Below are 16900 nucleotides of genomic sequence, written 5' to 3' on the forward strand. Positions count from 1 at the left end.
CATATTTGTAAGGTACTTACAAACATGAGAAAACAATTTAAATCTACTTATTGCTATAATTGTTATTTAATGTCTATTTTCTATTATTATGCCTATTGTCTCCGTATGATTACGGGTACGTACAGTACAGGTCATGTATGGAGAAACTTTTAAATTTTATACAAATTTGTTATTAAATCAATGACATTAATTAGCCCCTATAGGTAAAAATACACCTTTTGTGTTATTTGATGATTTTAATATGGCGCTAACTCAAAACTTTGTATATATGTGTATATTTTAGTTTTAATTTCATATAAAAAAACTATTTTCAGTAATCTTGATGTGTCATCACCTCATGTAAAATACGAGTCCTTCAAAATTTTAATTGTAATGTTATTATAATCATCATGGCGATATATACCGTGTTTATCACCGTGGACCGTGGGTTAATATAATAATGACTACTAGTATTTTTGAGAAATGTGTTATTATTGTGGAGATCTTTACTTTAGGGGCGTCGACCGCCGAGAAAATTATCTATATTTCGATAGAAATCAATCAAATATTTATGACAAATATTATTATAAAACATATCGATATTTTTTTGCAACAACTACCAAAAATATCGATATTTTACGAAAGGTATATAGGTTTTAAGGAAAAATAAAAATATTGATAACGTTTAAGATTAAATACCAGTTTTAAAGGTTTAATAGGAATAATTAAAAGTTTTTCGGTAATGTTTAAAAATTATATTTCGATAATTTTTCGCCATTCCTAATGCAGTTATATATCAGGTTACAATATAAATGGCAAATTACAATCATTAAATATACCCCTACCGGTACCACTTTCCAATAACTTTGTCATAATATAATGGTCCAAAATATATTTAACACTTAGGGACAATCACATTTTATGTACTGGATTTTTAATCTGTGGCACAAACATTTTTTGTAGTCGCAATCCAGGATATTCTATCAGCAAAGTCATGAGAATGCCACCACAAAAAGACACTAACACGTCTTGTACGTAGCTCAGCACCTATCAGTGAAATTGATTAGTTAGTAGTAATGTAAACCATAATAACAGTACAAATATATTTGGAGTTTTTTTGTAGCTTTCACGAATTTTCAGTTAAGTTGACCCAATGTATTTTATTCAAAGTGTTGTATTCATGTTCTAAAATCCCGTAGCAAGCAAAATTGGTTACTAAGATAAACCATTTAATACTAGTCACGTCACCATTTATAATTGCGTCAAAATGTATTGTTACAGTTCATAAAAAATATTTTTCTTACCATATAGAATACGCTGTATCGGTATAAACTCCGTGTGCTTCCATGCATCAGAAAGATCAAAAATAAGTGGTACAAGTATGTACAGTAAGTGAAGTTACTCATTTTTATAGCCATATCCCATTCCAGGATTCGTTTTATTGGTCCTGTAATTGTCTGACTTATTCGAATTCGAAAAATCTTACCTGTCTTGATCTTTAATCTTTCTTAAACTTACCCCCATAACCCTTGGACATTCCCAGCACTCCCAAACCAAGCCCTAGAGCGAACATTGGCTTGAGAATTGGGCCTAGAAAGGCTCGATAAATGCCTTTCACATCCAAAAAGCACATAGATATACTTAGGGTGGGGAGGCCCAGAAACAGAAATATCCATAGGATGTTCTGAACCTGAAGAATACATTATTCTTCTATATAATAATATACAAACAATTTAAGCTATTGTATTACCTTACTCAATTTTATATTCATTTGTTTGGTGTTAAAATAAACGTATCCCATCATGATTCCCACAATATTCGTCGACCAACTAGCGAAAGGGTTGATGTGCAGGTAATAAAATGTCGGCGAGACAATCATAGTACGAACTGAACTGGGACATCAAGATAAATTGTCTATTACGGTGGTATTCCTGTCTAGATTTTTTAAAATGTTGATTCCCTTTGTGTATTTTCGAAGTTTAGGCCTTCGAGAGATCATCAAGAAAAATTGTCTTTTATCTCTAAACTTCTTTATGAAATTTAGTAGAGACTTTGTATCCGATAACAAAAATTTTGTAATCAAGCGACTTGAGATTCACGTAGTCAGAGTTCGTGTTTGTACGAACTATTGCTCTCCAGTTATGCCTCATTGAAAAAATCTTAAACCATTTGTCGTCTGGGGAACGTATCCAAATAAAAATATTTATTGTGGGAGTATATTAAAGAGCCTTACACTTTGATACCGGCGTTTTGGGATCGTCTCTCCGTACATCGTACTTGGTGGATTGATAAACCATCATCAAGTAGCTTACACAAAAAATACTAAAAAAAATAGATCAATAAATCCTGAATGCTTTCAACAGCACTAAATTGCACAATAATAAACTGACACTCACATTGTAAAAACATCGTAAAATTGAAAGGGAAGATCCTCGTTACACTCCAGATTAGCCACCGTTAGAGATACGTTAAATCTTTCGAGTTTTCTTTTGCTAAGATCTGTGATGTATTCTTCAACAGTACGATTCTGGTAAGTTTCCTTTGCGATGCAGATCATCCGATGCAAAGTAGACCGATTAAATTTGTGTTTGTCCGCAAGAGATATCTGTGAATATTTAAATCAATAGAGAGACCTGTTGCCTGGTAGATCTACAAGCGTTTTCTTAAGATATTCTTTAAAGTTTTTTACAAATAAATCCAAAAAGTCTATAAAATATTAGGTAGAAATAACCTTCGAATTCGAATAGGATGATTTAATGTCCATTTCAAATAACTGTCCCCTCAACAGAACGTGGTACTACCAACCGATAGATTTTCGTTAGTGATTATGCGGTTGCCTATAATGTCGTGTATATTTGCAAAATTATTAAGTACAATGCAGTACCGCCGGCTTGGTTGGCGCAGTGTTAATGGCGACAGGACGGTCCTCCCATTGTTGCGATAGTCCCGGGTTCGAAACCTGCGGGGCATGATGGTAAATTTATGCTTTTGATTGTTTAATATTTGTATTTGTCCTAGGCAAAAGTGCAAAACCCAGTGAAAAGTGATCGCAGTCACGCCAGTATCCAGGCTAGGTAAGACCGGATGTCCTCTGGGATGATTTCTAGATTGGTCAATCGCCAGTCGGTGGGCTTAATGTCGGGGACCGTGGTGCCTAGTCCACGTTAAACATTAGGTAAAGTCCAGATAAACCCTCGTTGGTAAAAACTGGACTTTAAAATATATATATATATATATATATATATATATATATATATATATAAATATATATGTATATATAAATATATATGTATATATATATATATATATATATATATATATATATATATATATATATTATCAGGGTCAATAACGACAATAAATTAGCTATAACATATATCTACCTATCCATCATATATCATATCATATCATATATCACATATCTATCTATATATCTATATACAATTTGGTAAAAATATTTTTCCATGAAAATATTTTTTGATATTTTGGAAAATTTGAAAGTTCATCAATTGAAAAGTCCCCGGCCTACCTTAGTAAAACACATTTTTTGGCAAAATTAGTTTCTTTTCAATTTACGTTCATTCAAAATCATTTTGTGGATTTTTGTAATGTTTTTTGTCGGTAACAATCTCTTTTGGGCGTCCACTGCGTTCACCGTCTTCCGTACTCATTCCACCACGTCTAAACTCAGCATACAAATCCTTGATGGTTGATTTTACTGGGGCAGTATCTGTAAACTCGACATTAAGCCAAGGTATTGCTTCAACTGTATTTTTTCCCTTCAAAAAGCAATATTTTATCAACACGCGAAATTCCTTTTTATCCATTTTTGTCACAATAACAAAAATTGTCTCACTCAAACTGCTATAATTCACAAACTAATAATCCGACAGCTCTCAAATTCATACACGCATCTTGTGAGGGTTGGCGCTAACTAAAAAACATATGGATTTAATTCTAATAGTGCCATCTATGTGTGAAATCGGGGAGTTTTCAATTGATCTGTTAATAAAAGGTACTTCTAGATATCGTTAATCCCAAAACTTATAACATTATTTTTATGATATTTCTAACTGCATTGGTCGTTATCAGTCGATGTTGAAATGGGTGTTATTCAGTTTATGTTCTGCCTTAATGGTCTTCATTGGCTGGTACCATAGATAAAGCATATTAAAACGTATATATTTTTTGTATGGTATTTTCTTTGTGGATTAAAATCAAACAACTTATCTTAACGTATATGGAAACATTTTATTAAAAATCACTCCTTTTCCCTCGATTCTTTGTTTGTCCTTTTAAGCTGAGGCACGTACATCTTCTGTAAAGTTAGACCTGGATACTCAAAGGCCAGAGCCATGAAACCACCAGCAGAATACGATAGCAACACGTCTTGTACACAGTTCCAAAGCTATTAAAAGAAAAATTTCAAATTGTACTATTGAAAGTATCACGGAGCTTTTTCATACCAAATAGGGCAGGCTGTATCGGTATAAACTCCGTTTAGTTCCATGTAACAGGACAACCAGGAAGAAATGGTACTGGTACGTGCAGTAGGTAAAGTTACTCAATTTCACTACCAAGTCCGTCTCGAGAATCCTCTTAATTGGCCCTGTGAATGAATTCGGTCGCCGTCAGTTAAAAAACCGTTCGAATACTCACCTCCATAACCCTTGGACATTCCTAGCACTCCCAGGCCGAAACCTAGAGCGAATATCGGCTTGAGGAGAGGTCCTAGAAGGGCTCGGTTGACACCTCTCACGTCCAGAAAGCATAAATAGACGCTCAAGGTGGGCAAACCCAAGAAAAGGAATAACCATATGACCTGCTGGATCTAAAATAAAGAAGTGTGAGTATGTAATCATATTTTTCATTCGGCTATTCAAAAAGAAGAAGAAAATTGAATAATAATAGGGTGGATGTTAGAATATTTTTACTTCAAATAATTAATTTTCATAATTGTTCATAATTAAGATAAGTCATTGATATAGATCAACAAAGATATCAATTTAAAAAAATCCTCTATTACGAGGGTGGCTCAATTATGATCGAGACAAATACTCTGACACGTTTATTTACTATTGACAAAATTTACAATTTTTCTAGGTATTTCCGTTCACTAGTTATGCATTTTGTCCGTCTTTCCGGAAATTTTTTGATGCCGGTATCGAAAAATTCCTTGGATAACTCGGACAGCCATGTGAGCACGAAATCGTCTACCTCGTCGTCAGTGTTGAATCTTTGGCCTACGAGGGCATCTTTCAGTAGTCCAAACATGTGGCAGCCTCAGTTTCGAGTGATAAGCAGGTTTCGCGTGTGTTTTCAGAAAGTTAGAGTAGTATGCAGCATTAATGGTATGTTGGGTGGGCATGAAGTCGGCGTAAAGCATGCCCCTCCGGTCCCAGAACACCGTACACAGATCCTTACCCGTGGACCTGGTTGTCTTCGCTTTGACTGGCGCCTCTTTCTTCTTCTTCCTCCACGCTTTAAACGACATCTTGCTTTCGGAAGTGTAATAGTGCACCCATTTCTCGTCTGTAGTGAAGATTCGCGTTGAAAAACCGCCTCCCTCTGCCTCGTATCGCGTCAGCAAGCGGCGACAAACTTTCAACCGCGAAAACTTTTGCTCGATGTTCAACAGTTTAGGAATCCATCGCGCCGTTATTTTGCAATATTGATGATGTTCGTGGATGGTAGACTTTACACTACCAATACTGATGCCGAGTTCAGCCGAAATATCTCTAACCTTCATCATACGGTTCGCTGTCGACGATCATACGGCTCATTATCAAGCCACGATCTTCAAAATATACATGCGCGCAATTTATAGCGTGTGTATCCATCATATTTGAACTACCCTCGTATAATATATATACATATATATATATATATATATATATATATATATATATATATATATATATATATATTCCTCAACATTTGACTTATTAAAGATCCTTTTTGTGAAGGAATTTTTCAGGTGACATGTTTTTTGTTCCACTTTTGTTCGCATGTTTTCAATCGCTTTACGTTATTACTAATAAATGTTGAAATTAAAAGGTGGTCTTCTCGCAATCTTAGAATACTAAATAAAAATCTACAAATTAAAGTAATGTGGGATAAAATACAGTAAAACAATTGATTATTATACTTGCCACCTTATTGAAATAAAGGTAACAACAAAATATTTGAAACTCTAATTATATTTATATAAATATACTTATCATTAATTTTGTATACAAAAAGAGATTGTTTGCTAATACAGAATGTATATATATATATAGAATATATATATATATATATATATATATATATATATATATATATTTATACTACAGTATTGTACACCATAAAAAGGTCTACAAAAAAGTCCGCGATGGCATATGTTTATCATTTAGGGATAACCCACATTAACCATTTTTATTGTTTACTTTTTACGTGAGAAAATGGCTTATTTACGAAACTATTTTAAGCAATACGGCATTAATCCTTATCGAATTAAGTATCTTAAATACAGTGTGCAATTAATATAGATCAATATGGTTCCTTACAGCATGTAAATTAAAGAAATATTTTCGGAGATATTACAAATTTAAAATTTGCGTTTAAAAATGTGTAATGTAATAAAAATTGTATGAATTTAGATATTCCAAAGATAGCAGGAAATCTTCATAGTAAGTATAGGGGAAGAGGAATTGTTTTACTCCAAATTTAATGCGTGCAGGCCAAGGGCAGTAATGAATGAACCAAAAATACTGGATCGATTTTAATCATGTTTTCATTGAGTGACATAGGCATATATATTTTATGCCCGTGCAAAGTCGGAGCGGGTCGCTATGTTTTTATATACAACGTTCATATTTTTTCTGTAGTGTATTTAATTTAGTATCAGCATTGCACCCGTGCGAAGCCGGGGCGGGTCGCTAGTATTTATATATATATATATATATATATATATATATATATATATATATATATATATATATATATATATATAGTTGGTTCGAAGCTAAGCAAAGCTAGGATGAATGCATGAGAAAAATACTTCAGAGAGAGGAGAAAGTCCAGCAGAAGCAAGAAAACTCAACAGAGACAGAAAAAATGGAAGGAACTTATACACGGTTCAAGAGAGAATATACAACAAACATTACCTAAGTGAAAAGGTGTGCTTATGTTTAATATCAATGTACAGTTTAACTTAATCTCGCTCAGATTGGCACAAAGGGATTTTAAAGTATCTTTTAACCAATTATGGTATCCGATCTCGTTAAGAGATCTTAAATTGAAAGGCCATCAACAGTGAACGCTATGAATAAATAAATCAGGAGCAAAGTTCTAATTGATTTTTTACTGAAAGTTGTTGAGGAGGAAAGAATACGAGAGAGGAGACGAACAACTTCTTACGTTCTTTTCAGCTTCAATCACCGCCTGTTTGACGATTCTCATCGGACCTTTTCTCGCCATCGCTGGAATATGTTAATTTGAGCGTTGCCAGAGACATCTAATTTGGTTCCCGTCCGCAACCCCTCTCCCCCCGTCCCCCTCCGGCGTCTATTTAGGCATTCATAGCCGACGATTGACCCCCCCGTCCCCATCGGAAAGGCGCGAGCGGCCCCCTTTTATCCGGGAAACCCATATTTTCGGTCTTCTCGACGATTGTTTTTTAATGTGGCATCATTAAAATTTAATTTCTCTCCATTGTGACGTTCCTGCAAATAGCCCGACGGTCCGATTAACAAATATGGCGTCGGGGGTCACCGTTTTTTTTTCTTTCGGGGGGACGCTTTTATTTCGGCCGTTTGCAATTAGTGGCGATGCTTTTACTGCGATGGCGTTGAAGTTGAATTTAAATAACCGCGTCGCAGCCACCCTCGAAGTGCTGATTCCTTTTCGGGGTACGATTCTCGAAAAAATCGGGCCATCGATTGGTCTTTCTTTGTCCATCGTATTGTCCTTAGAACACTAATAATAAGTTTTGTCGTAAGTCTTCTGCAGTCATACTTGTCGAAATAATCGTAGATTCGTGAAAATCTCAGGGATTATAAAGAAATTTACGTTTGATCGAATGCTTGTGTAATGAAATGTATATTTATAAAAACCAAGCGATATTCTGTTTATGTCACATATATCTTAAAAAATATAAAATATACGACTATTTAGTGGCGACTTTCGTTTCCTTCGCCCAGAAATACATATTTTTGGAAGTTTTTTCTTTATCCAGAAGTTTAAAAAATAGCAATAAGAAATTTTGCATTTTCTGTTATCCTTTCCGTTGAAGTAATCGATGGTTAATAACAATTACAAGGATTATAAAGAATTTTACGCTGAATCTAATGATGGTATCATTATTTTTGTACAACCGTTTGTTTTTATTTGTGTATTGTATTTAGTAAGTGTATTTCAAAAAATGTGTGGATTTCAGTTTAAGTCGCATATATTAAAAACTATAAATTATACGGCAATTTAGTATAGATTTTCGCCCTCTTCACTAAAATATACATATATTTTAGACGTTTTATTTTTATCCATTTGGTAAAACAGTTAACAGTAGTTTTGGATGTTTTCAATCGCTTTACGTTATTACTAATAAATGTTGAAATTAAAAGGTGCTCTTCTCGCAATCCTAGAATACTAAATAAAAATCTAGAATATATATATATATATATATATATATATATATATATATATATATATATATATATATATATTCCTCAACATTTGACTTATTAAAGATATATATATAGCTAGCTATTATCGACTGGATAGAGCCATTTTATAATATTAAAGGATTAAATAATGAAGAAATGTCGAATGTCAGAGATCATATATACTCAGTTGGTTCGAAGCTAAGCAAAACTAGGATGAATGCATGAGAAAAATACTTCAGAGGGAGGAGAAAGTCCAGCAGAAGCTTAAAGAAGAAGTTTAAAAAATAGCAATATGAAATTTTGCATTTTCTGTTATCCTTTCCGTTGAAGTAATCGATGGTTAATAACAATTACAAGGATTATAAAGAATTTTACGCTGAATCTAATGATGGTATCATTATTTTTGTACAACCGTCTGTTTTTATTTGTGTATTGTATTTAGTAAGTGTATTTCAAAAAATGTGTGGATTTCAGTTTAAGTCGCATATATTAAAAACTATAAATTATACGGCAATTTAGTATAGATTTTCGCCCCCTTCACTAAAATATACATATATTTTAGACGTTTTATTTTTATCCATTTGGTAAAACAGTTAACAGTAGTTTTGGTCACCAGTACAACCCGGCTAGCCGGCGTATTCTTACCTTATTCAATTGTATATCCTTGTGTTTGTTATGAAAGTAGACGTAACCCATCAGTATCCCTACGATGCTTGTCGACCAACTGGCGAACGGGTTGACGTAGAGGTGGTAGAAGGCCGGCGATTCGATCAAAGTGCGGATCGACCTAAAACAGCAAAGAGGAAAGACAAGAAAGCCCGCCACGTGGGCAGTTAGTCATAATTAGCCATCGCCAGCCGTCCTAATAGTCGACTAAATGAAAAACGAAGCCGTAAATCATCGACGCCGCGGAAGAATTTATTTCCCCGGTCGCGTAACTATAATTGGAAAAGTTCGAATGAGATTTTGCACAGTCCTTGACGCCGCAAACAGATAGAGCGGTCTCCGCAGTTGGTCTCGTTAGTGATTTTCCTTCTAACCGTTGCATCTCCGACCAATATCGAACTGAGGCGTTGAAAGATTTTCGTTCTCTTTGCATTATTGCCGTATTTATTCAAGGATAATTAATTAGCCAAATGTTATATATTTTTTGACAAAATTACAGTAAGCGATCAAATTATTAGGAACAGTACTCGTATTTATGTAAATTATATTTATTATAGTTGTTGAATAAATGTTTATTTTTATAGGGTTATTTTATGTTAAAGTGGCAATACAGTATAAGCGCGTCATTTGTTAATTGTGTGGCGTTTCTTTTCATTCAGTCATTGTTACAACGCGAGCTTTACAGTGTTGTTGTTGTATCACATAGGTATTATAATTTCATTACTTTTAACCGATTTTTGTATCCAAAACAATCAAAAGGTAAGTAGTGCTCTATATAATAATACTTTTGCTATGTTTTTTCTACGAATTTACATTTTCAACTTTTCAAGATGGGCAAGGCTTTGGACACGTCTCCAAGAAAATGCAGAGAGATACACACGTTGTAACTGCACATCACATTTTCCCAGAAAGAGAGAGCAGCTATTGCTGGAGTTTCAAAGTCTGTCGTCAATCGAATGAACAAATCAAAACCCTCTTGGGACAAATCGTATTGGCAAATGTGACAGAAACATCTGCCTCAAAAATCATAAGAAGAGCGTTGCTCATTTGATCACGATAATAAACGACGAGGGTGTAAAGATTTCGAAGAAGACAATGCGCAGACTGTTGGTTGAAGAGAATCTAATAAGATGGCGGTCTTCCCCAGAAGACCACCCCTAACAGACAGCATGAAAAAGAAACGACTCGAATGGACTAGACAACATCAAAATATGACTATTGAAGACTGGAGGCGAGTATGTACAATTTTTTTAAACAATACAATTGGTGAATAACGATTTTCTAGTATTAATTCTATTAATTTAACAGGTCAATTGAATAGTCCCCGGTCTACCACAGTAAAACAAATTTTTTGACAAAATTAGTTTTTTTCATTCAACATAATTACCTTCAAGGGTGATTATAGCGACCCATCAACTTTTCGATACCATTTTTGTAGTACGATTTGTCCTTTGCTTCAAAATGGGCCTCAGTTTCGGCGATCACTTCTTTATTCAACGAAAATTTCTTCCCAGCGAGCATTCTTTTGAGATATGAGAACAGGAAGCAGTTTCTGGGGACAGATTTGCAGAATACGACGAGGAAGCAATTCGAAGCCCAATTCATGGATTTTTGTTTTGGTCGCTTTTCGGCGATTTCGTGCTGTAAATGGTCCAATAACGCTATGTAATAGTCGCTGTTGATGGTCGTTCCTTTTTCAAGGTAGGCAATGAAAATTATTCCATGCGCATCCCAAAATACAGACGCCATAACCTTGCCAGCCGGCTGTTGCGTTTTCCCACGCTTTGGAGCGGGTTCATCGTGTCTCATCCACTCGGATGACTGTCGATTAGACTTCGTAGTGAAATGATGGAGCCACGTTTCATCCATTGTCATATATCGACGCAAAAACTCGGGTTTATTACGCTTGATCATCTACAAACACTGCTCCGAATCATCAACTCGTCGTTGTTTTTGGTCAAAAGTGAGCTCGCGCGGCACCCACTTTGCACAGAGCTTTCTCATACCCAAATACCTCCCAAATCCACGTCTAAGCTTAGAATACCAATCCTTGATGGTTGATTTTCCTGGGGCAGTGTCGGGAAACTCTGCATCAAGTCAAGTTTTTGCTTCAATTGTATTTTTTTCCCTTCAAAAAGCAATATTTTATCAGCACGCGTAATTCCTTTTTATCAATTTTTTTCACAATAAAAAAGGTTGCTTCACTCAAAATTCTATAATTCACAAACTAATGATCCGACATCTGCCAAATGTATACACGTATCTTTTGAGGGTTAAAGCTAACAAAAAATCATATGGATTTAATTCTAGTAGCGCCATCTATGTATCAGATCGGGGATTCTTTAATTGACCTGTTACAGGTGTGCTTTTCCGACGAATCAACCTTCCATATTTGAATTGACAAGTTTTGAAACATGAATCAACATTTTTTATATTCAATTCAAATGAAAAAAGTCGTTCGTGTGTTATCTAATCTAATCAACAGGACAGTATGACAACAGGATGTGGTAGCTGTCCAGATCTGGTTCCTAGTGATTACTGGCTGTTTACAGACCTCATTTGGAAGCAATGACGCAATCAAAAACAAAGGGACTACTTAAAGTCAGGCCTATTATAAAGGCTATATCTAATAATTCTATGGGAGAGGTATAAAAATGTGTGTGTAATGTCTATGTCCTAAAATATTGTTGCTGTATACAATAATATATCGTTAAATGTAAAACCGTGGCTGTCTCTATCCGATAATCACTCTAATTCAAACCGAGTGTTCTATTTGGCAACCTACACAATCATCTTAGAAATGTCAATGTTTTATCCACTATTGTAATAACGTTCCAATGGTACTTAATTTAATCAAGTCGTGTGTGTATAATACAATGTATATTTTAGTTTCAACAAGCCGTGATAATATCTCCAAATGGAAAAATACGCGTATTAATTGATTTGTATTAGAATAATTTTAAAACGACATTCTACACAGCCTCAAACAAATTGCGATGAGACAATAAATTGCTACGAACCGGTCCTAATGTACACAATCTATTTATTATTTTTGCTAGTTGACTAAGCTACTTACTCAGGTGATACTTTATATATTGCGTCCATATCATTTATGTATATGTCGTAGCTATAAATAGCACTGAAAAACACAAACGCTACCGACAACAATTTACGTAGATTCATCTTGTGAGCCAGATGAAGGTACATCAACAACAAGGTACTGGCGTACAACAAACTGTCCACCGACAGGTACCAACTGCCTGGATTGCACTGGAATTTAAATTTAACGCACTGACATGGCAGCATGAACTATGCTAATCTGTCACAAACCATCTGCGTGGGGTCGTAGAGGAAATTCATCTGGAACATTGTACCCCACCAATTGGTGGTGCAACCTCGCCAACTCATGTTTATAACGTGCACCACCGGCGTGCCTTTAGGAAATATTTTTAGGCCAACCAGTGCCATCAGAACCATGATAGTGGATGTCGGCCATAACCTGAAAAAGTTCAAGACGTCCCTCACAAAAATACGCGATACTAACACGAAACCCACCTAATGATTCTGTTGATGTATAGATTCAAGCAACTCTTCAACGAAAACGTCCCGGTGTTCTTGTACAACTCCAAGACTTGATTGGTAAGCAGGAATGTCGAGGTCATGAAATAAGTCTGCACTATAAACAGGTCTAGTTGGTTACTGATGAGGTGCAGTGGGTACGACAGGCTCTAGGGGTATTTGAAAGAGGTCTGATTAAACAAATCGGAGTGTCACTAGATCGAAATTAACTACTTCCTCGTATTCTTTCGGATTCTCAATGAACAGGAGTAGGTGGCAGAGTTTCGTGTGGCAGGTGACGATCAGGATGGTATTGAAGAAGCGCAGGCCCTGGAGCGATTTTAGGTTCTGGTAATCGATGTTCGTGTTTTTGCTGGTGATTTTTCTCCAATTTTGCCGGATCGAAAATATTTTTAACCATTTATCATCTGAAAAATAGGTTTATTGTCATGCCTGTAGCAATATCACTAATTTTGATTTATTCTAAACTACTATACTTTGATACTATTATATTTTTAGATGGCATTATTTACTTGTTGATTTCTTAGAATTGGCGATTTTAATCATTGTTTTATATTAAATGTAGTCTAATATTTTCAATATGGCTTTATAATTTCAAATGTCATTCGTTTAAAGTTCAGTGTGCTTTATGATGTTCATGTAACAACACGTCAATTGAAAAGTCTCCTGTCTACCACAGTGAAACACATTTTTTGGCAAAATTAGGTTTTTTTATTCAACATAATGTCCTTCAAGGGTGATTCACTGATTATAGCGACCCTCCAACATTTCGATACCATTTTTGTAGTACGATTTGTCCTTTGCTTCAAAATAGGCTTCAGTTTCGGCGATCACCTCTTCATTGGACGAAAATTTCTTCCCAGCGAGCATTCTTTTGATATCTGAGAACAGGAAATAGTCGCTGGTGGCTAGATCTCGAGAAAATATATGGATTTAATTCTAGAAGCGCCATTTATCTGTCAGGCCGGGGACTTTTCAATTGACCTGTTATTTAGAACAGTATAGTAAGGGCATTAAATACCGGAAATGAAACAGATTTTACTTAAACAGCGTAATGTTAAATGCACTTTGAGCCAGTAAACCATATTGCAGAAAAAGTCAGAGTTTTATATAAAGATGTAAATAATACTCTTACACGAAAATGAATTACTGAAGGAAACCAAGAGCGGGAAAGATCTGGACGTCCCGAATCTACAACAAACAGAAACATAAGTTTGTTGCAATGTTATCGACACGAAATCAGCTTTTACATTTTTTTAAATTATCTCCATTTAAAATAACACACAAGATTATCCAGTTTTTACTACAAATATAAAGAGACATCATGCTAATCATAACTCTAGAACTACTTACAAAGAAAATGGAAGACAATTAATGAGTAACATTTATAAACAAGTATTTAAAAATAAAGGTGCCTCATTTTGACGTAACCGAAATTTAGCAAAAAATTTATCGAATGCTTGTTTATTTGAACTAACTATAACTAAATGTTATTAGTCCAAGGTTCCATGAATATTTATAAGTGTTATAAATTATAACTTGTTTGTTTTATTGTTGTTTTTTTTTAATTACTTTTGAGTTCACAAAATGTAACAAAAAGGTCAATCAAAAAAAAAAGCTATAAAAAATGTACATATTTTCTGACGATAGGGAAAAAAACAAAACTGGCGTTTCGATACTCGTTAGTATAATTTCGTTGCAATATTCTAGGTTTATTGTTATTTAACATTACTCCAACACCTACCACAGTTCCCGTTTTCTAGTTAGACTAGTTTTTTTATTTCTATTGTTAGCAACTTGTTAAAAAAACCCAATATTTATCATTTTAAATAATGAACTTACACTTGGAGACCGCTGTCTTAGGATTGTCGGTCTGTAAATCGTACTTGGTGGACTCGTAAACCATTAATAGGTACACTACAAGAAGAGCACTGAAAAAAACAGGACCCCGTTGAATTTACGCTAAAAACGCGAATTCGTTTCACTCACATTAAGAGAAAATCATAGGGACGAAAGTGACGGTCCTCGTTACACTCCAGATTAGCCACTGTCAGAGATACGTTAAAATCCTCGAGTTTCCTTTCACTAAGGTGCGTGATATATCCGATGGTGTTATTTTGGCTGATATCCCTGGGAACGCACACCATGCGATGCAGAGTGGACCAATTAAACTTGTACTTTCGATCGAGCGACATCTGTGAAATTTTTTTAGTTGTGATAAATTAATGTCTAACTCATTAAATCTATAATCACACCATTCAATAAGTCTCTTGTCTGACCCATAAATAATATTCTTAAGCATTCAGTATTCAGAAGTTTCCGTTGTTATATGATATGTGATTACTACAAACTTTCTTTTTTTACAAGCTGAAACACGAAGAAAGATTTTGAAAATCCTGGTCGGAATAGCCGGCCTTGAATGAGACATTAACAAAGTTTTTAAAAAATAATTGAAATCATTTCTTACATCTTATATGTAACAAAAAAGTTCTTTCTTTTCTTTGAAATATTTAAAATAGATTTTTTTAACTGGAGACGTATTAATTGATATATTAAGTACCTTAATTTCTTGTGCTAGTCGAGATGTTTCATTGTGAACTTCCAGGTCGATATCGACTTTGCAGTAAAGTCCATTTTGATTTTGGCAGGAGTAATAATCATCTGTATCGAACAAAGGCGGTAGACCTTGGGAGATATAGAAAGTAACGTTTTTATTATTTTAAAACGAATTGTGATCTGGAGTTCATTGTTGTTAACTTTTAATGGCAGTTTTAGTGCTAAAAGGCGTTTTTTAGAGGTATAGGACTATAAAATAGAATAAAACACAATTAAATGATCGTTAATCGCAGTTGTAACAAACCAAACATGAATAAACCACCCGATAACTAACTGACAATCAAATCAGCTTTCATCGAAAACAGCAATATGTAATATAAAGTTCTCTACCTCTAAAATAGAATACTAACACAGTTCTAGATATATTTTCGAAACTCGTTTCGTTTTCAGTCTGATTTGTATCTTTTGGAAAACCAGCAAAGGTCTAATCATTGAAGGTTAATCTATGTACCATCACCGTTTCCTTATCCTTCAGACAGGAAAAGGTGGATTTATATTATTATTTAAAAGAAGTAATGACAGTTCAATCTAAAATAATTATGGGTAAATCACAGACACGCGGTGTAGTTAAAAATTGTAAAAAAACAAGGCACCCGAGGCCATCAGTGCAAGCGAATTTCGATTCAAATTTAATCTAATAACCATCGTATTCGCCTGATATGGCTTTTTCTTTTCATTTTATTTTTTTTATAATTTATTAATTTATTATTTTATTAATTATTTATTAATTTATTAAATTGTTTCCGAAAAATCATTCAATGATTATATGTTTGCGTGAGTGTATGTCATTCCTAAAAAAAATAGATCTCGAAATTGCGTAAAAAAAAGGAAAAAGGGGGAACGACATTGATGTATAAGAATCAATTTCTGAACCTCAGAATAACTTAAAAATAAAAACTCACCATCAGCGCGCACGCTAAAAACTATTGTCAATACCAAGAGAAGGATGTAGGGCATTTTGACTAAATTTCGATCAAACGATAGATCCGTTGACAATGAACGAATCATCACATTGCGATTGAGGAAGGCTACCGAGTACTATAAGAAGGCACTCGCCGAGTGGTTACCTTTCGAAGGACCTGCGCGACGATCTTTTATTCGTTGAACACTACCGGACAGAGTTTTTTACGATCGACCGAGCCAATTACGCAATTACCACTACTAATTTAACTACTACTAATAATAACATCGAAAACAAACAACTGTTAGTTTATGTTTCGAATGGATATTTTGCATGGTTGTCATTTTTTTATTACACCGTCTGTGACAATACATTTGTTTATCTTGGTCTCATCCTCTTTATAAAATTCTGCATTCGTCCTAATTATGCAGCATCTAAAAACTCAGTGGCTAAAAAATTCCTTGAGATCGGAGACCTACTTAACAGAGAACAAAAATACGATATTCTTCAACGA

At 34.4% G+C, this 16900-nt stretch overlaps 3 protein-coding genes across 3 annotated transcripts; all 3 read right to left on the reverse strand.

Moving 5' to 3' along the window:
- Nucleotides 1–719: 719 nt before the first annotated feature.
- On the reverse strand, nucleotides 720–1871 carry LOC143200731 (O-acyltransferase like protein-like). Its single transcript, XM_076411335.1, has 4 exons — nucleotides 1730–1871; nucleotides 1498–1669; nucleotides 1284–1426; nucleotides 720–1026 (listed from the first exon to the last, which is right to left on the reverse strand). The coding sequence occupies exons 1-4, from the start codon at nucleotides 1856–1858 to the stop codon at nucleotides 892–894; spliced, it is 579 nt and encodes a 192-aa protein (XP_076267450.1). The 5' UTR covers nucleotides 1859–1871; the 3' UTR covers nucleotides 720–891.
- A 128-nt stretch (nucleotides 1872–1999) lies between these two features.
- On the reverse strand, nucleotides 2000–2622 carry LOC143200732 (uncharacterized). The gene is made up of 3 exons (XM_076411337.1): nucleotides 2376–2622; nucleotides 2213–2301; nucleotides 2000–2155 (listed from the first exon to the last, which is right to left on the reverse strand). The coding sequence occupies exons 1-3, from the start codon at nucleotides 2534–2536 to the stop codon at nucleotides 2001–2003; spliced, it is 405 nt and encodes a 134-aa protein (XP_076267452.1). The 5' UTR covers nucleotides 2537–2622; the 3' UTR covers nucleotide 2000.
- A 1583-nt stretch (nucleotides 2623–4205) lies between these two features.
- On the reverse strand, nucleotides 4206–16598 carry LOC143201775 (O-acyltransferase like protein). Its single transcript, XM_076413028.1, has 12 exons — nucleotides 16388–16598; nucleotides 15430–15554; nucleotides 14859–15064; nucleotides 14712–14800; nucleotides 13083–13276; nucleotides 12846–13018; nucleotides 12621–12789; nucleotides 12367–12560; nucleotides 9270–9411; nucleotides 4639–4810; nucleotides 4446–4588; nucleotides 4206–4387 (listed from the first exon to the last, which is right to left on the reverse strand). Exons 1-12 carry the CDS (start codon nucleotides 16491–16493, stop codon nucleotides 4241–4243), a joined length of 1860 nt encoding a protein of 619 aa, XP_076269143.1. The 5' UTR covers nucleotides 16494–16598; the 3' UTR covers nucleotides 4206–4240.
- Between the last annotated feature and the right edge of the window lie 302 nt (nucleotides 16599–16900).

This window comes from Rhynchophorus ferrugineus, unplaced genomic scaffold (assembly GCF_030347505.1).
Source record: "Rhynchophorus ferrugineus isolate W39M unplaced genomic scaffold, kcgeb_rfMv2 rfM8, whole genome shotgun sequence".
In the NCBI taxonomy this organism is placed as follows: Eukaryota; Metazoa; Arthropoda; class Insecta; order Coleoptera; family Curculionidae; genus Rhynchophorus; species Rhynchophorus ferrugineus.